Source organism: Procambarus clarkii, chromosome 10 (genome assembly GCF_040958095.1).
Source record: "Procambarus clarkii isolate CNS0578487 chromosome 10, FALCON_Pclarkii_2.0, whole genome shotgun sequence".
Taxonomy (NCBI): domain Eukaryota; kingdom Metazoa; phylum Arthropoda; class Malacostraca; order Decapoda; family Cambaridae; genus Procambarus; species Procambarus clarkii.
This window is the reverse complement of record NC_091159.1, coordinates 17,426,714-17,441,829: the sequence shown is the minus strand read 5'-3', so window position 1 is coordinate 17,441,829 and position 15,116 is coordinate 17,426,714. Positions and strand designations below refer to the sequence as shown.

General features: G+C 38.1%; 1 protein-coding gene across 1 annotated transcript in view; it reads right to left on the bottom strand.

The window, feature by feature from the left end:
• The window catches only part of LOC138363002 (uncharacterized), a 323,725-nt gene extending 314,811 nt beyond the window's left edge, over positions 1-8,914 (bottom strand). Inside the window, exons 1-2 of the mRNA XM_069321669.1 lie at positions 8,728-8,914; positions 8,397-8,492 (exon numbers count right to left, since the gene is read on the bottom strand). Of these exons, the coding sequence (XP_069177770.1) occupies positions 8,397-8,492; positions 8,728-8,914 (283 nt within the window). The remainder of the gene's footprint in view (positions 1-8,396; positions 8,493-8,727) is intronic.
• Between the last annotated feature and the right edge of the window lie 6,202 nt (positions 8,915-15,116).

Below are 15,116 nucleotides of genomic sequence, written 5' to 3'. Positions count from 1 at the left end.
AGTGTTTTTACAGTTTTAATCTGACTCTGGGGATATCAAAGATATATTGACATAATTGTATTTGTGCTGCTTTTTCATCTATGTTTTCATTTCTTGTTTTCATTCTACTCATTATGCTCAATTAGTATTAAGCTTGTCATTTAAGTTTATCATGCCCGAAACGCTTTGCGTAATAGTGGCTTTAGGCATTGTATGTACTAGCTCTACCTATAAGTCAACCAATCTTTGTAAAAATTTATTGTATGTATGTACCTTACCTAAATAAAAATTATTATTATTATTATTTCTGGTGTGGTGCTCATGGGTTCTATTACACCTTTCAAGGAAACGTTTCAGATCAAGATTAGCATTTAGGAACAAGGTTTTGTACATGTAGATAGCACATGAGAATGTGTGGAGTGAATGTATGTTTATAGCGTGTTAAGGGACTTTAATAGAGAGGTTGTGTGTTGTGTGAAGACAGAGTTTGTTATAGTTCTGATACCAGATTTTTGCTGAGTGATGATAGGCTAGAGATAATTTACAGTGGTTGAACCCCATGCACAGATACCCTATGTAAGATAGGGATAGATTAGTGCGTAGTATAATGATAGGAGAGCAGTAGGGAACAATATATCTGATTTTAGAAAGTATACTGTAACGTACGATTATGTTACGTTGTTGGGTAGATTAGATACACAGTGTTTAGTGGGTTTCATATTTATTTAGTAGTCTTGATTACATCAATCGGTTGTTGGTAGTGTCGTAGATGTTGAGACGGAGCTTGGAGCTGAGCAGAGAGCTGAGTGAGGCTGGAGTCAGCTCTGTGCGGGAGAGCGTGGCGACTCGATGGGGAATCATGAGTTTCTAAACTCGATGGGGGAGGGAGAGCGTTGAAGCTCGCTGCGGTCATAGTCTGCTGTCTGCTCTGTGTCGAAGCTGTAGTGTCTTGGGGTTGAAATTGAAATTGAAATAAGTTTATTGAGGTAAAATACACACAAAGGGATGAGGTAGCTCAAGCTATTCTCACCCCATTCAGTACAACGTGTTAATATATACATAGACACACATCACAAATAAACACATTACCAAACATTTTGAGAGGTAAAAATATACATTTCCTCCTTCACAAGTACGTCTTGGGGTCGGTTGGAACTGTACACGCTGAGTGCTTGAGGTTGAAGAGGTGTGATAACTCTGAAGCATCTCTACTGTAGTTAACTGAATCACTGGAAATTATACTGATGCTTACTCATGATCACGGTGTCTCCTGTGCTAGGTAAGTGTAGCGAGTTAATCTAATACTCGCTCCATTATCTCATTATCTTAATAGCATAACTAATTACAGAAGCTACAATCCGTTCCCCAAGTACAGGTAAGATTGTACTCTTCTCACCTTGTTGGAGGAAGCTGAGGTGTAATCACCATATAAGCAACGATTTGATGAATAGAAAACAGTTCAATTTCCAGTCAACAATGTAGCACTCGGCGTGTACAGTCCTAATCGACCCAAGACGCTACAGCTTCGACACAGAGCAGACAGCAGACTACGACCGCATCGAGCCGCCACGCTCTCGCTCCCCGAGTTCAGACACAATTCTCAATCGAGCCGCCACGCTCTCCCACATAGAGCTCCACGACTCCGGCCTCACTCAGCTCTCTGCTCTGCTCCAGGCTTCGTCTCAACGTCTACGACACTGCTGTATCCAGGACTACTAAATAAATATGAAACCCACTAAACACTGTGTATCTAATCAACCCAACAACGTAATATAAACGTACGTTACATTGGTGACCCCAGAGAGTTTCGACGATACCCAGCCACGACTGACTACAACATGGATTCTCACTGGACCTCTACTGATGCTGCTTGCTGTGGACCGCAGCCACCTGTCATGGAACGTTGCCAACACCCTCGCCACAGCTATGATTTTCATCGCGATCATCTCTGCATTTTCATCTACTACGGCTTGCTGCTCCACGATCGCTACTGACTCATCTGGCAGCTTCATCAGTAACTACATAATGTGGGATCTACAGCCTGTCTTGCCGACTCTCCGTCGCTGCCAGGGCACTACTTGTTCTACAGGGGCGCCCACGAAAGCTGCTCTTTCGTCAGATTCATCTACACGTTCGTGCATTCTGATACTCTGCCGAGTCAAGCACTTTGCGCAGTACAGGACTTACAGCTTGCGTTTCCGACTCTTCGTCGGAAACAGTAGCCTCGTAGCTTTTTTATGTATTGCTTTTCTTCCATTCCTTGGCAGGGGGAGTCCTGTAGCGAGTTAATCTTATACTCGCTCCATTATCTCATTATCTTAATAGCATAACTAATTACAGAAGCTACAATCCTTTCCCCAATTACAGGTAATACTCTTCTCACCTTGTTGGAGGAAGCTGAGGTGTAATCACCATATAAGCAACGATTTGATGAATAGAAGACAGTTCAATTTCCACAGTCAACAATGTAGCACTCGGCGTGTACAGTCCTAATCGACCCAAGATGCTACAGCTTCGACACAGAGCAGACAGCAGACTACGACCGCATCGAGCCGCCACACTCTCGCTCACCGAGTTCAGACACTCACAATTCTCAATCGAGCCGCTACGCTCTTCCACATAGAGCTCCACGACTCCGGCCTCACTCAGCTCTCTGCTCTGCTCCAGGCTTCGTCTCAACGTCTACGACACTGCTGTATCCAGGACTACTAAATAAATATGAAACCCACTAAACACTGTGTATCTAATCAACCCAACAACGTAATATAAACGTACGTTACATAAGTATTGATGCTTACTCGATGATTGATTGCTTATATTATTGGACTACACCTCAGCTTCCTCCAGTAGGATGGAAAGAATGTTACCTGTAATTAGGGAAAAGATTGAATGGATTAAGTAGACTTATCTCCTTTAGCTAATGAGAGCTTGGAGCGAGTATATTGTTGACAATTTCTGATAACGGAGGAATGAGACACCGACAGCATTGGGACCTATTTTATTTAATTTTTTTAGTAGAAACAAATAAATAAATTTTTTCAGACCATGTTAATGAACAGGATAACTTGTATAATTTTTCAACAGCATAAATACATGTATAACTTGACTACAATGACTTAATAACATTAATACATATGCTTATATCCGGTAACTAAATAGAACATGGTCTGCAGAACGCGGAATCCTTATTAACTATTGGTACAAGTAAGGTAAACGTTTACATAATTTTCAAGTAGAATCAGGGCTTATAGAGTATCATATAGTGGCCTAACACATGACAGAAATAATGCGCCAATCCCAGACATAATGTGAAATGGTAAATTACTAGTATCTGTAGAATACACCTATAGGACAAATTTAACAATACTCTTACAAGTGAGAGTAAGTAGCTGCGGACAGCGTAATACTTAGGGGCCGGCGCTGCACCCCCCAGTTTACTAACAATAAAGGACTAAGTACATAGGACTGTGCGTAGGGTTATTTGCCGCTGACCATTGGAAGGGGAGGAGGGTGGGAAAAATTTTTTCTTTGACTTGTGAAGCGGGGCGAGGCTGTAGCAAGAAAGAACGCATGTCCCCTCCTCACTTCTTATATAGGCCCCCCGCGGCGCTCCGCACGCTGCGCTGCGGATCGCGCTGTGCAACTGTCTTCTCCTCCATCAGAAATTCCTCCGCATTCCTACGTAATGCAGCGGTTATATATACTCGCTACAATACCGACCGTTTTTTATACTTTTTTGCTATGTGTTGTTGTTATGAAAATGTTACTTGTTATTAGAAGGTATGTAGTTATACTGTGAGGGCCTAAGGGAAAAACCTAGGAGTTTCTAAAATCAGTGGAGCTCAGATAGGCCCGGCCCCCAATGAGAACATAAAACAGTCCTAAATTACTGGCTTTAAAGTAAATACGTCAGTCTAACAGTAGATCACTGCTCCACTTCACAGGAAGAATGGACACTCCTTTAACAGTACTTATTTATTAAACCCTCTAACAACCCCCCATATACATTAACACTCTAAAACACTTATCCTCTTTACCACTCTACTTTACGTTAAAAGCCTTGGTCCACATAGGCAGGATGCAAGGTTTTACAATTGGAAAAACTAGGGTAGTCTATTTTGATAGGCCACTAGCAAAATAATAATAATAATAATAATAATAATTATAATAATAATAATAATTTTTATTTAGGCAAAGGTACATACATAAAGAGATTTTACAAAGTTTGTTGGCTTTATAGATAGAGCTAGTACATACAATGCCTAAAGCCACTATTACGCAAAGCGTTTCGGGCAGGAAAAAACACTACTGACTAAAGCTTAAAACTAATGGGTATAAAGAAAAAAATGCGTTGAGTACAAATAAAAATAGAGGTAAAAGAGGGGGGGAACATTGTTGAAAAAACAGCACAAATACAATTATAAATTATTACAGAAAATTACATTAAAACAGCGTTGATTTGTAAAACAAAAAAACAAACAAAAAAAACATACATGGGTTGACAATAGAAGGGTAAGGTAGGTTACATGGAATTTATTAGGTATAGCTTCGTTTTTAACTTAAACTGGTTGAGAGAGGTACTGTCTTTAACATGGTTGGGAAGGTCATTCCACATCCTGGGCTCCTTGATTTGTAGAGCATTTCTGGTTTGATTAAGTCGTACTCTAGGAATATCAAAACTGTATTTATTTCTGGTGTGGTGCTCATGGGTTCTGTTACAACCTTCTATGAAGCTTTTGAGATCAGGATTGGCATTACAATTTAGCGTTTTGTATATGTATAATACACATGAGTGAATGTGCAGTGACTTAATGTCTAACATATTCAGAGATTTGAGTAGGGGTACCGAGTGATGTCTGGGGCCAGAGTTGGATATTGTCCTAATAGCAGCTTTGTGTTGAGTAATTAGAGGACGTAAGTGATTTTGGGTAGTAGAGCCCCAAGCACAAATACCATAGTTGAGATATGGATAGATAAGGGAGTAATAGAGAGTCACCAGGGCAGGGCGTGGTACATAATATCTGATCTTAGAAAGAATGCCCACAGTTTTTGAAACTTTTTTTGATATGTTTAGAATGTGTCCCTGGAAATTCAGCTTGTGGTCAATGAGAATGCCAAGGAATTTGCCATCTAATTTGTTACAAATTTGGGTATTGTTTATTTTGAGATTTATTTGATTAGAGGATTTATTGCCAAACAGAATATAGAAAGTTTTGTCAATGTTAAGGGTGAGTTTGTTGGCAGTTAGCCACAGATGGACTTTATTTAGCTCAGTATTTACTGTGGCATTTAGAGCAAGGGGATCAGGACTGGAGTAAATGAAGGTTGTGTCGTCAGCAAATAGGATTGGTTTGAGGTGTTGGGAGGCATTTGGAAGGTCATTAATGTAGATGAGAAAGAGGAGAGGGCCAAGTATGCTGCCCTGGGGAACACCAATGTTGATGGGTAGGGTGGGCGAAATTGTATTATTCACAGAAACACATTGGAGCCTGTCAGTAAGGTAGGATTTGAGGTATTGTAGGGAGTGTCCTCTGACACCATAATGATGTAATTTAAGAAGAAGGTTTTGGTGGTTGACAGTATCGAAAGCTTTACGCAGGTCCACAAATAACCCAACAGGGAACTCATTTTTATCAAGAGCTGTATGAATCGAGTTAAGCATACTAATAAGTGCATCGTTATTGCTTTTTTTGGGCCTGAAGCCATATTGGCAAGGGCTAAGTATATTGAGTTTGGCTAGATATGAGTAAAGCTGCTTATAGATTAGTTTTTCAAAAATTTTTGACAAGTTTGGCAGGATTGATATAGGTCTGTAGTTGTTAACATCTGTGAGATCACCACATTTGTGGACAGGCGTTACTCTCGCTTTTTTTAGAATATCTGGAAAGGTTTGGAGTTCAAGTGACTTGTTGAAGAGCAAAGCAATAGCAGGGGCTAAAGATCTGGAGGCTTTTTTGTAGATTAAAGTTGGTATCTCCTCAAGGGCACCAGACTTGGTTTTAAGGGAAAGGATTATCTCATTGACGTCAATGGAATTAATAGGCTTTAGGTACAGAGACTGGGGATAGTTCCCTGTAAGATAGTTCTTAATGTCAGTACTGGAAGATGGAATATCATTAGCAAGGGATGAACCAATGGAAGAGAAGAACCTATTGAACTCAATAGCAGAATTAGAGGCTGAAAGCTGACCATCGTTATTAGACAGGAGAGTCGGTTTGCTATTTAAAGACTTCTTTGATCCCAATATTTGTGAAATTGTTCTCCATGTTTGTTTAATGTTGCTCTTTATTTGGGTAAATTTATCTTCGTAGTATTTAGTTTTGGCTCGTCTAATTATCTTAGATAGCAATAATGAGTAATTCTTTGAGAATTCTTTGGAGACAATCCCTAACCTATACTTTTTCTCAAGGTCATGTTTTTTATTAATAGATTTAAGTATTCCCTTTGTAAGCCAAGGATTGTTAAGCCTTTTGGTTGTGACTTGTTTTGTAAGCATAGGACAGTGGGTATTATAAAGGCTAAGAGTTATTTGAAGAAAAGATTGAACTGCTAGGTTGATGTCCTCTATGTTACCTAACTCGGACTCCCAGTTGACATTATCAGTAGCAGTTATAAAATTGTCTATAGCAGTTTCATTGTGTAGTCTAAAACGTATCTCTCTTGACTCAAGAGGTGGTTTGCTAATGTTAGTTAAGAGAAATGTGGGGTAATGGTCTGTAGTGCTATCGGTGATTATACCTGAAGTAAGCGGAGAGGTTATATTTGTCCAGATGTGATCAAGAGTCGTGGCAGTGCTATCAGTGATTCTAGTAGGTCTAGTGATTAAGGGTATGAGGAAGCAGGAATTCATACAGTTGAGGAAGCTAACAGCAGTAGGGTGTTCTGGCTCGCAGAGGTCAATATTAAAGTCCCCTGCAATAATTAGGTGGTTTTTGTTCAGTCTGTTATCAAGTATTAGATTTTTAAGGTTTGAGTTGAATTCGGACACATCAGTGTTAGGAATTCTATAAACTGCACCCACAGACAGGATAGACTCGGCACCCTTGACTCTGAAGCTGGCGAAGATATACTCCCCATAGCAGTCTCTAGTTCTAATTTCTTTTAAGCATGTTAGTTCTTGGTGGTAGTAAAGAGCAGTGCCACCACCTCTCTGAAGTTGACGACAGTTGTGGATTGCTGAGTAGTTAGGCATGTTAAAGAGTTGAGTAGTATCATCTTTCAACCATGTTTCAGTAAGTATAATAAAAGAGAAATTGTTGTCAATAGCTTCAATCAAGGCACTAACATCATCGAAGTGTTTGCCTAGGGATCTAACGTTCAAATTGATTACAGAGATATTGTGACTATGAGTTAATACATTGTTTACATCATGTGCTGCAAAATATCTGCAATTTAGATCATTAAAGTGATTATTGTCATAGATAGTGGATAAGAGGTTAAGTTCTGGGTCTATACTTGACTGCATAAAAAAAAGCTGATTGCCGGAAAAACAAGAGAAACAACAAGAAATAAATGTACACAATACTGTACCAAACAAACACAAAAGGGGCTTACAGGGGTACAATGGAGTATGGCTAGGCTAGGAAACCTAGGTAATGAATGAGATTAAAGAAAAAAACATATAAACATGGACTATACAAAACACAAGATATAGATATACAAAACAAAAATATAAACAAGACTAAGCAATACCAAAAAAATTGAGCAAAAATGAAAAATGAGGTAGATTGCTTACAGGTACTCTCAGGTACAATGTAAGTAACAATAGACAGAAAATATATATCAATATAGAAAAGAATGTCACAATACAATAAGATAACAATTACATGAACAGATGAAAAACAAATCTGCTGTAAAATAGGAAGTAATTATAGCAAAACACAATATACAAGTTTGGCGGAGAGAACAAAAAATCAGTAGAGACTGTCAAGATGAATATATAAAAAAATTTGACAAATGATAATTGTAAAGTAAAATAATCTTAAAGATAATAAATTTTATTAAGCTTAGTTTTAACTTATAATTAGTATGAACTTAATTAAAAGAACAAAAATGAGATCAATAATTGATTTAAAAAAAATGACATAGATCAATACAAATAAATTTAAAATATAAATGGAATAGGGTAAGATTAGATTTAAGAGTAAAATTTTACAATGAAACTGAGGTAGATGCTTGCATAAGTGCATGGAGACTTGATGGATTATTTAGGAAATTATAGGAATAGGAGAACATCAGGTAAATGGTAAGGCAGAGACAGCACCTTAGACAAAGTTAGATTAAGTTAGGTTAAGTTAGGTTAGGCTCAGGCACTGAAAGAGTTAATTTAAGTACTGGCATTGGTCGGGTTCAGGTTTTCAGATATACCACAATCACTTAGGAAGGCCAGGAGTTGGTGGTCACATTTTATTTCATACCTTTTTCCTGTAGCTTCTTTCTTCGCAAAAATCGTACCATTCCTAGTGTAGCACTGCTTGATAAGACCAGGGTTTTGTTTGCGAACTTGGCGCAGCCTGTAGAGGAGGGATCCACGCTGCTTAGTAAGACACTCATTTATATAGAGGTTGGTTTTTTGCTTAGCAGCTGTTTGCATGAGGTCAAACTTCGCAGAGGGATTTGCAAGTTTGATGAGCATTCTTCTACAGTTACGGGGATTGTTTTTATCTATCCTAATAGCCGATTTGATTTGAACATTGAGACTGATCTTTGAATTAATTAGGGTGTTGGCTATGTTACAGCAATCCTCACCTTGTTGTTCAACAGGTAGATCAGTAGAGCTAATTATCAGGGAGTCATGAAGTTGTTGTTGCTCTTGGTCATCTTCGGAAGCCGCCTGGTGAGCCTGAAGGAGATTGATCTGTTTTTCCAGCTTTTTAAGGAGGTCACTTTGAGCTGAGAGGGTTTCTTCGGCCTGAATCTTACGTATTTGATCCATTGCACCAAAGGCAATAGGTAGCCTCGAACAACTTGACCAAACGTGGTTTCACCAACACAACTAGAGTAATCTAGGAATATAAACACTAGCTCAGGCTACACAAACTACTATACACTTTTGCCAGAGAACGTACATGCAACACTGGTACTTATCTTAGAAACCCCGACACAGGATAAGGTAAGGGAAGAGGAGTAGAATAGAAACACACAGGAGAGTTATGTCCACACCACACAACCAGCCAGAGAAGAAGGAAAACAGATCCCATGAGCACCACACCAGAAACAAATACCTATTTGATATTCCAAGAGTACGACTTAGTCAAACTAGAAATGATTTACAAACCAAGGGACCTCGAATGTGGAATGACCTTCCCAATTATGTTAAAGACTGTACCTCTCCCAACCAGTTTAAGATAAAAACTAAGTACTACTTAATTAACTCAATGTAACCTACCTCACACCCAAAATGTCAACCCATGTCTTCTATTTTAAACAATGCTGTTTGTTGACCAAATTGTATTTTTACTTTTCTTCTGCCATATTTCCCCCCCCCCCTTTTTTCCATGTTTTTTCTTATTTTTTCTCAACACAATTTAAACTTTAATCTCAATTAGTATTAAGTTTTAGTCTTAGTGTTTTTCCTGCCCGAAATGCTTTGTGTAATAGTGGCTTTAGGCATTGTATGTAACTAAATAAATAAATGTATATTTAGGTAAGGTATTTAGGTACTTAAATCTATTAATAAAAAACATGACCTTGAGAAGAAGTATAGGTTAGGAATTGTCTCCAAAGAATTCTCAAAGAATTACTCATTATTGCTATCTAAGATAATTAGACGAGCCAAAACTAAATACTACGAAGATAAATTTACCCAAATAAAGAGCAACATTAAACAAACTTGGAGTACAATTTCACAAATATTGGGATCAAAGAAGTCTTTAAATAACAAACCGACTCTACTGTCTAATAACGATGGTCAGCTTTCAGCCTCTGATTCTGTTATTGAGTTCAATAGGTTCTTCTCTTCCATTGGTTCATCCCTTGCAAATGATATTCCATCTTCCAGTACTGACATTAAGGACTATCTTACAGGTAACTATCCACAGTCTCTGTACCTAAAGCCTATTAATTCCACTGACGTCAATGAGATAATCCTTTCCCTTAAAACCAAGTCTGGTGCCCTTGAGGAGATACCAACTTTAATTTACAAAAAAGCCTCCAGATCTTTAGCCCCGGCTATTGCTTTGCTCTTCAACAAGTCACTTGAACTCCAAACCTTTCCAGATATTCTAAAAAAAAGCGAGAGTAACGCCTGTCCACAAATGTGGTGATCTCACAGATGTTAACAACTACAGACCTATATCAATCCTGCCAAACTTGTCAAAATTTTTTGAAAAACTAATCTATAAGCAGCTTTACTCATATCTAGCCAAACTCAATATACTTAGCCCTTGCCAATATGGCTTCAGACCCAAAAAAAGCACTAATGATGCACTTATCAGTATGCTTAACTCGATTCATACAGCTCTTGATAAAAATGAGTTCCCTGTTGGGTTATTTGTGGACCTGCGTAAAGCTTTTGATACTTTCAACCACCAAAACCTTCTTCTTAAATTACATCATTATGGAGTCAGAGGACACTCCCTACAATACCTCAAATCCTACCTTACTGACAGGCTCCAATATGTTTCTGTGAATAATACAATTTCTCCCACCCTACCCATCAACATTGGTGTTCCTCAGGGCAGCATACTTGGCCCTCTCCTCTTTCTCATCTACATTAATGACCTTCCAAATGCCTCCCAACACCTCAAACCAATTCTATTTGCTGACGACACAACCTTCATTTACTCCAGTCCTGACCCCCTTGCTCTAAGTGCCACAGTAAATACTGAGCTAAATAAAGTCCATCTTTGGCTAACTGCCAACAAACTCACCCTTAACATTGACAAAACTTTCTATATTCTGTTTGGCAATAAATCCTCTAATCAAATAAATCTCAGGATAAACAATACCCAAATTTGTAACAAATTAGATGGCAAATTCCTTGGCATTCTCATTGACCACAAGCTGAATTTCCAGGGACACATTCTTAATATATCAAAAAAAGTTTAAAAAACTGTGGGCATTCTTTCTAAGATCAGATATTATGTACCACGCCCTGCCCTGGTGACTCTATTACTCCCTTATCTATCCTTATCTCAACTATGGTATTTCAGATTCAGATTCAGATTCAGATGTTTATTCAGGTAAGGTATATACATACAAGTGATGTTACATTAATGGATTGATATATAGATAGAGCTAGTACATACAATGCCTAAAGCCACTATTAGGCAATGCGTTTCGGGCAAGAAAAACATTAATATCTAGAACTTAATACTAATTGAGCATAAAGAATAAAAGATGTTGAGAACAAATACAAATAAAGATAAAAAAAAAAGGGGGAACATGACTGAAAAAGCAGCACAAATACAATAGGTTGACAAACAGTGTTGATTACAAAAAAGAAAAAAAAAAGAAAATAACAGACATGGGTTGACAATAGAGGAGTGAGGTAGATTACAGGGAATTTATTAGGTAGTGTTTAGTTTTTATCTTAAACTGGTTGAGAGAGGGACAGTCTTTAACATGGTTGGGAAGGTCATTCCACATTCTGGGCCCCTTGATTTGCAGAGCATTTCTAGTTTGATTAAGACGTACTCTAGGAATATCAAAACTGTATTTATTTCTGGTGTGGTGCTCATGGGTTCTGTTACAACCTTCTATGAAGCTTTTAAGATCAGGATTGGCATTATAGTTTAGCGTTTTATATATGTATAATACACATGAGAGAATGTGCAGTGACTTAATATCTAACATATTAAGAGATTTGAGTAGGGGTACCGAGTGATGTCTGGGGCCAGAGTTGGATATTGTTCTAATAGCGGCTTTGTGTTGGGTAATTAGAGGACGTAAGTGATTTTGGGTAGTAGAACCCCAAGCACAAATACCATAGTTGAGATAAGGATAGATAAGGGAGTAATAGAGAGTCACCAGAGCAGGGCGTGGTACATAATATCTGATCTTAGAAAGAATGCCCACAGTTTTTGAAACTTTTTTTGATATATTTAGAATGTGTCCCTGGAAATTCAGCTTGTTGTCAATGAGAATGCCAAGGAATTTGCCATCTAATTTGTTACAAATTTGGGTATTGTTTATTTTGAGATTTATAAGACTAGAGGATTTATTGCCAAACAGAATATAGAAGGTTTTGTCAATGTTAAGGGTGAGTTTGTTGGCAGTTAGCCAATGATGGACTTTATTTAGCTCAGTATTTACTGTGGCATTTAGAGCAAGAGGGTCAGGACTGGAGTAAATGAAGGTTGTGTCGTCAGCAAATAGAATTGGTTTGAGGTGTTGGGAGGCATTTGGAAGGTCATTAATGTAGATGAGAAAGAGGAGAGGGCCAAGTATTTGTGCTTGGGGCTCTACTACCCAAAATCACTTACGTCCTCTAATTACTCAACACAAAGCTGCTATTAGGACAATATCCAACTCTGGCCCCAGGCATCACTCGGTACCCCTACTCAAATCTCTGAATATGTTAGACATTAAGTCACTGCACATTCTCTCATGTGTATTATACATATATAAAACGCTAAACTATAATGCCAATCCTGATCTCAAAAGCTTCATAGAAGGATGTAACAGAACCCATGAGCACCACACCAGAAATAAATACAGTTTTGATATTCCTAGAGTACGACTTAATCAAACTAGAAATGCTCTACAAATCAAGGAGCCCAGAATGTGGAATGACCTTCCCAACCATGTTAAAGACTGTACCTCTCTCAACCAGTTTAAGTTAAAAACGAAGCTATACCTAATAAATTCCCTATAACCTACCTTACCCTTCTATTGTCAACCAATGTCTGTTTTTTTTAAAGAGCGCTGTTTGTCGACATAATTGTATTTGTGCTGCTTTTTCATCTATGTTTTCATTTCTTGTTCTCATTCTACTCATAATGCTCAATTAGTATTAAGCTTGTTATTTAAGTTTATCATGCCCGAAACGCTTTGCGTAATAGTGGCTTTAGGCATTGTATGTACTAGCTCTACCTATAAGTCAACCATTCTTTGCAAAAATTTATTGTATGTATGTACCTTACCTAAATAAACATTTTATTTTATTTTTATTTTTATAAGGTACATACATACAAGAGATTTTACAAAGAATGATGGATTTATAGACAGGGCTAGTACATACAATGCCTAAAGCCACTATTACGCAAAGCGTTTCGGGCACGAAAAACTTAAATGACTAAAGCTTAATACTAATTGAGCATAAAGAATAAAATGTGTTGAGAACAAATAAAAATAGAGATAAAAAGGGGGGAACATGGCTGAAAAAGCAGCACAAACACAATTAGGTCGACAAACAGCGTCGTTTAAAAAAAAAACAGACATGGGTTGACAATAGAGGGGTAAGGTAGGTTACATGGAATTTATTAGGTAGTGCTTCGTTTTTATCTTAAACTAGTTGAGAGAGGTACAGTCTTTAACATGGTTGGGAAGGTCATTCCACATTCTGGGTCCCTTGATTTGTAGAGCATTTCTAGTTTGATTAAGTCATACTCTTGGAATATCAAAACTGTATTTATTTCTGGTGTGGTGCTCATGGGTTCTGTTACAACCTTCTATGAAGCTTTTGAGGTCAGGATTGGCATTACAGTTCAGCGTTTTATATATGTATAATACACATGAGAGAATGTGCAGTGACTTAATATCTAACATATTAAGAGATTTGAGTAGGGGTACCGAGTGATGTCTGGGGCCAGAGTGGGATATTGTCCTAATAGCAGCTTTGTGTTGAGTAATTAGAGGACGTAAATGATTTTGGGTAGTAGAACCCCAAGCACAAATACCATAGTTGAGATATGGATAGATGAGGGAGTAATAGAGAGTCACCAGGGCAGGGCGGGGTACATAATATCTGATCTTAGAAAGAATGCCAACAGTTTTTGAGACTTTTTTTGATATATTTAGAATGTGTCCCTGGAAATTCAGCTTGCGGTCAATGAGAACGCCAAGGAATTTGCCATCTAATTTGTTACAAATTTGGGTATTGTTTATTTTGAGATTTATTTGATTAGAGGATTTATTGCCAAACAGAATATAGAAAGTTTTGTCAATGTTAAGAGTGAGTTTGTTGGCAGTTAGCCAAAGATGGACTTTATTTAGCTCAGTATTTACTGTGGCATTTAGAGCAAGGGGGTCAGGACTGGAGTAAATGAAGGTTGTATCGTCAGCAAATAGAATTGGTTTGAGGTGTTGGGAGGCATTTGGAAGGTCATTAATGTAGATGAGAAAGAGGAGAGGGCCAAGTATGCTGCCCTGAGGAACATCAATGTTGATGGGTAGGGTGGGAGAAATTGAATTATTCACAGAAACATACTGGAGCCTGTCAGTAAGATAAGATTTGAGGTATTGCAGGGAGTGTCCTCTGACTCCATAATGATGTAATTTAAGAAGAAGGTTTTGGTGGTTGACAGTGTCAAAAGCCTTACGCAGGTCCACAAATAACTGGAGAATGGTCCAGGATGGACCGAAACGTCGTCGTCCCTTCACATTCTAGTGTGTAGCTTGGTCAACATACTTTAGCCACGTTATTGTGACTCATCGCCTGCCCAACAGGGAACTCATTTTTATCAAGAGCTGCATGAATCAAGTTAATCATACTAATAAGTCCATCGTTAGTGCTTTTTTGGGGTCTGAAGCCATACTGACAAGAGCTAAGTATATTGTGTTTGGCTAGATAAGAGTAAAGCTGCTTGTAGATTAGTTTTTCAAATATTTTTGACAAGTTAGGCAGGATTGATATAGGTCTGTAGTTGTTAACATCAGTGAGATCACCACATTTGTGGACAGGAGTTACTCTCGCTCTTGTTAGAATATCTGGAAAGGTTTGGAGTTCAAGTGACTTGTTGAAGAGCAATGCAATAGCAGGGGCTAAAGATCTGGAGTTTTTTTTGTAAATTAAAGTTGGTATCTCCTCAAGGGCACTAGACTTGGTTTTAAAGGAAAGGGTTATTTCATTGACGTCAGTGGAATTAGTAGGCTTTAGGTACAGAGACTGTGGATAGTTACCTGTAAGATAGTCCCTAACATCAGTACTGGAAGATGGAATATCGTTTGCAAGGGATGTCCCAATGGAAGAGAAG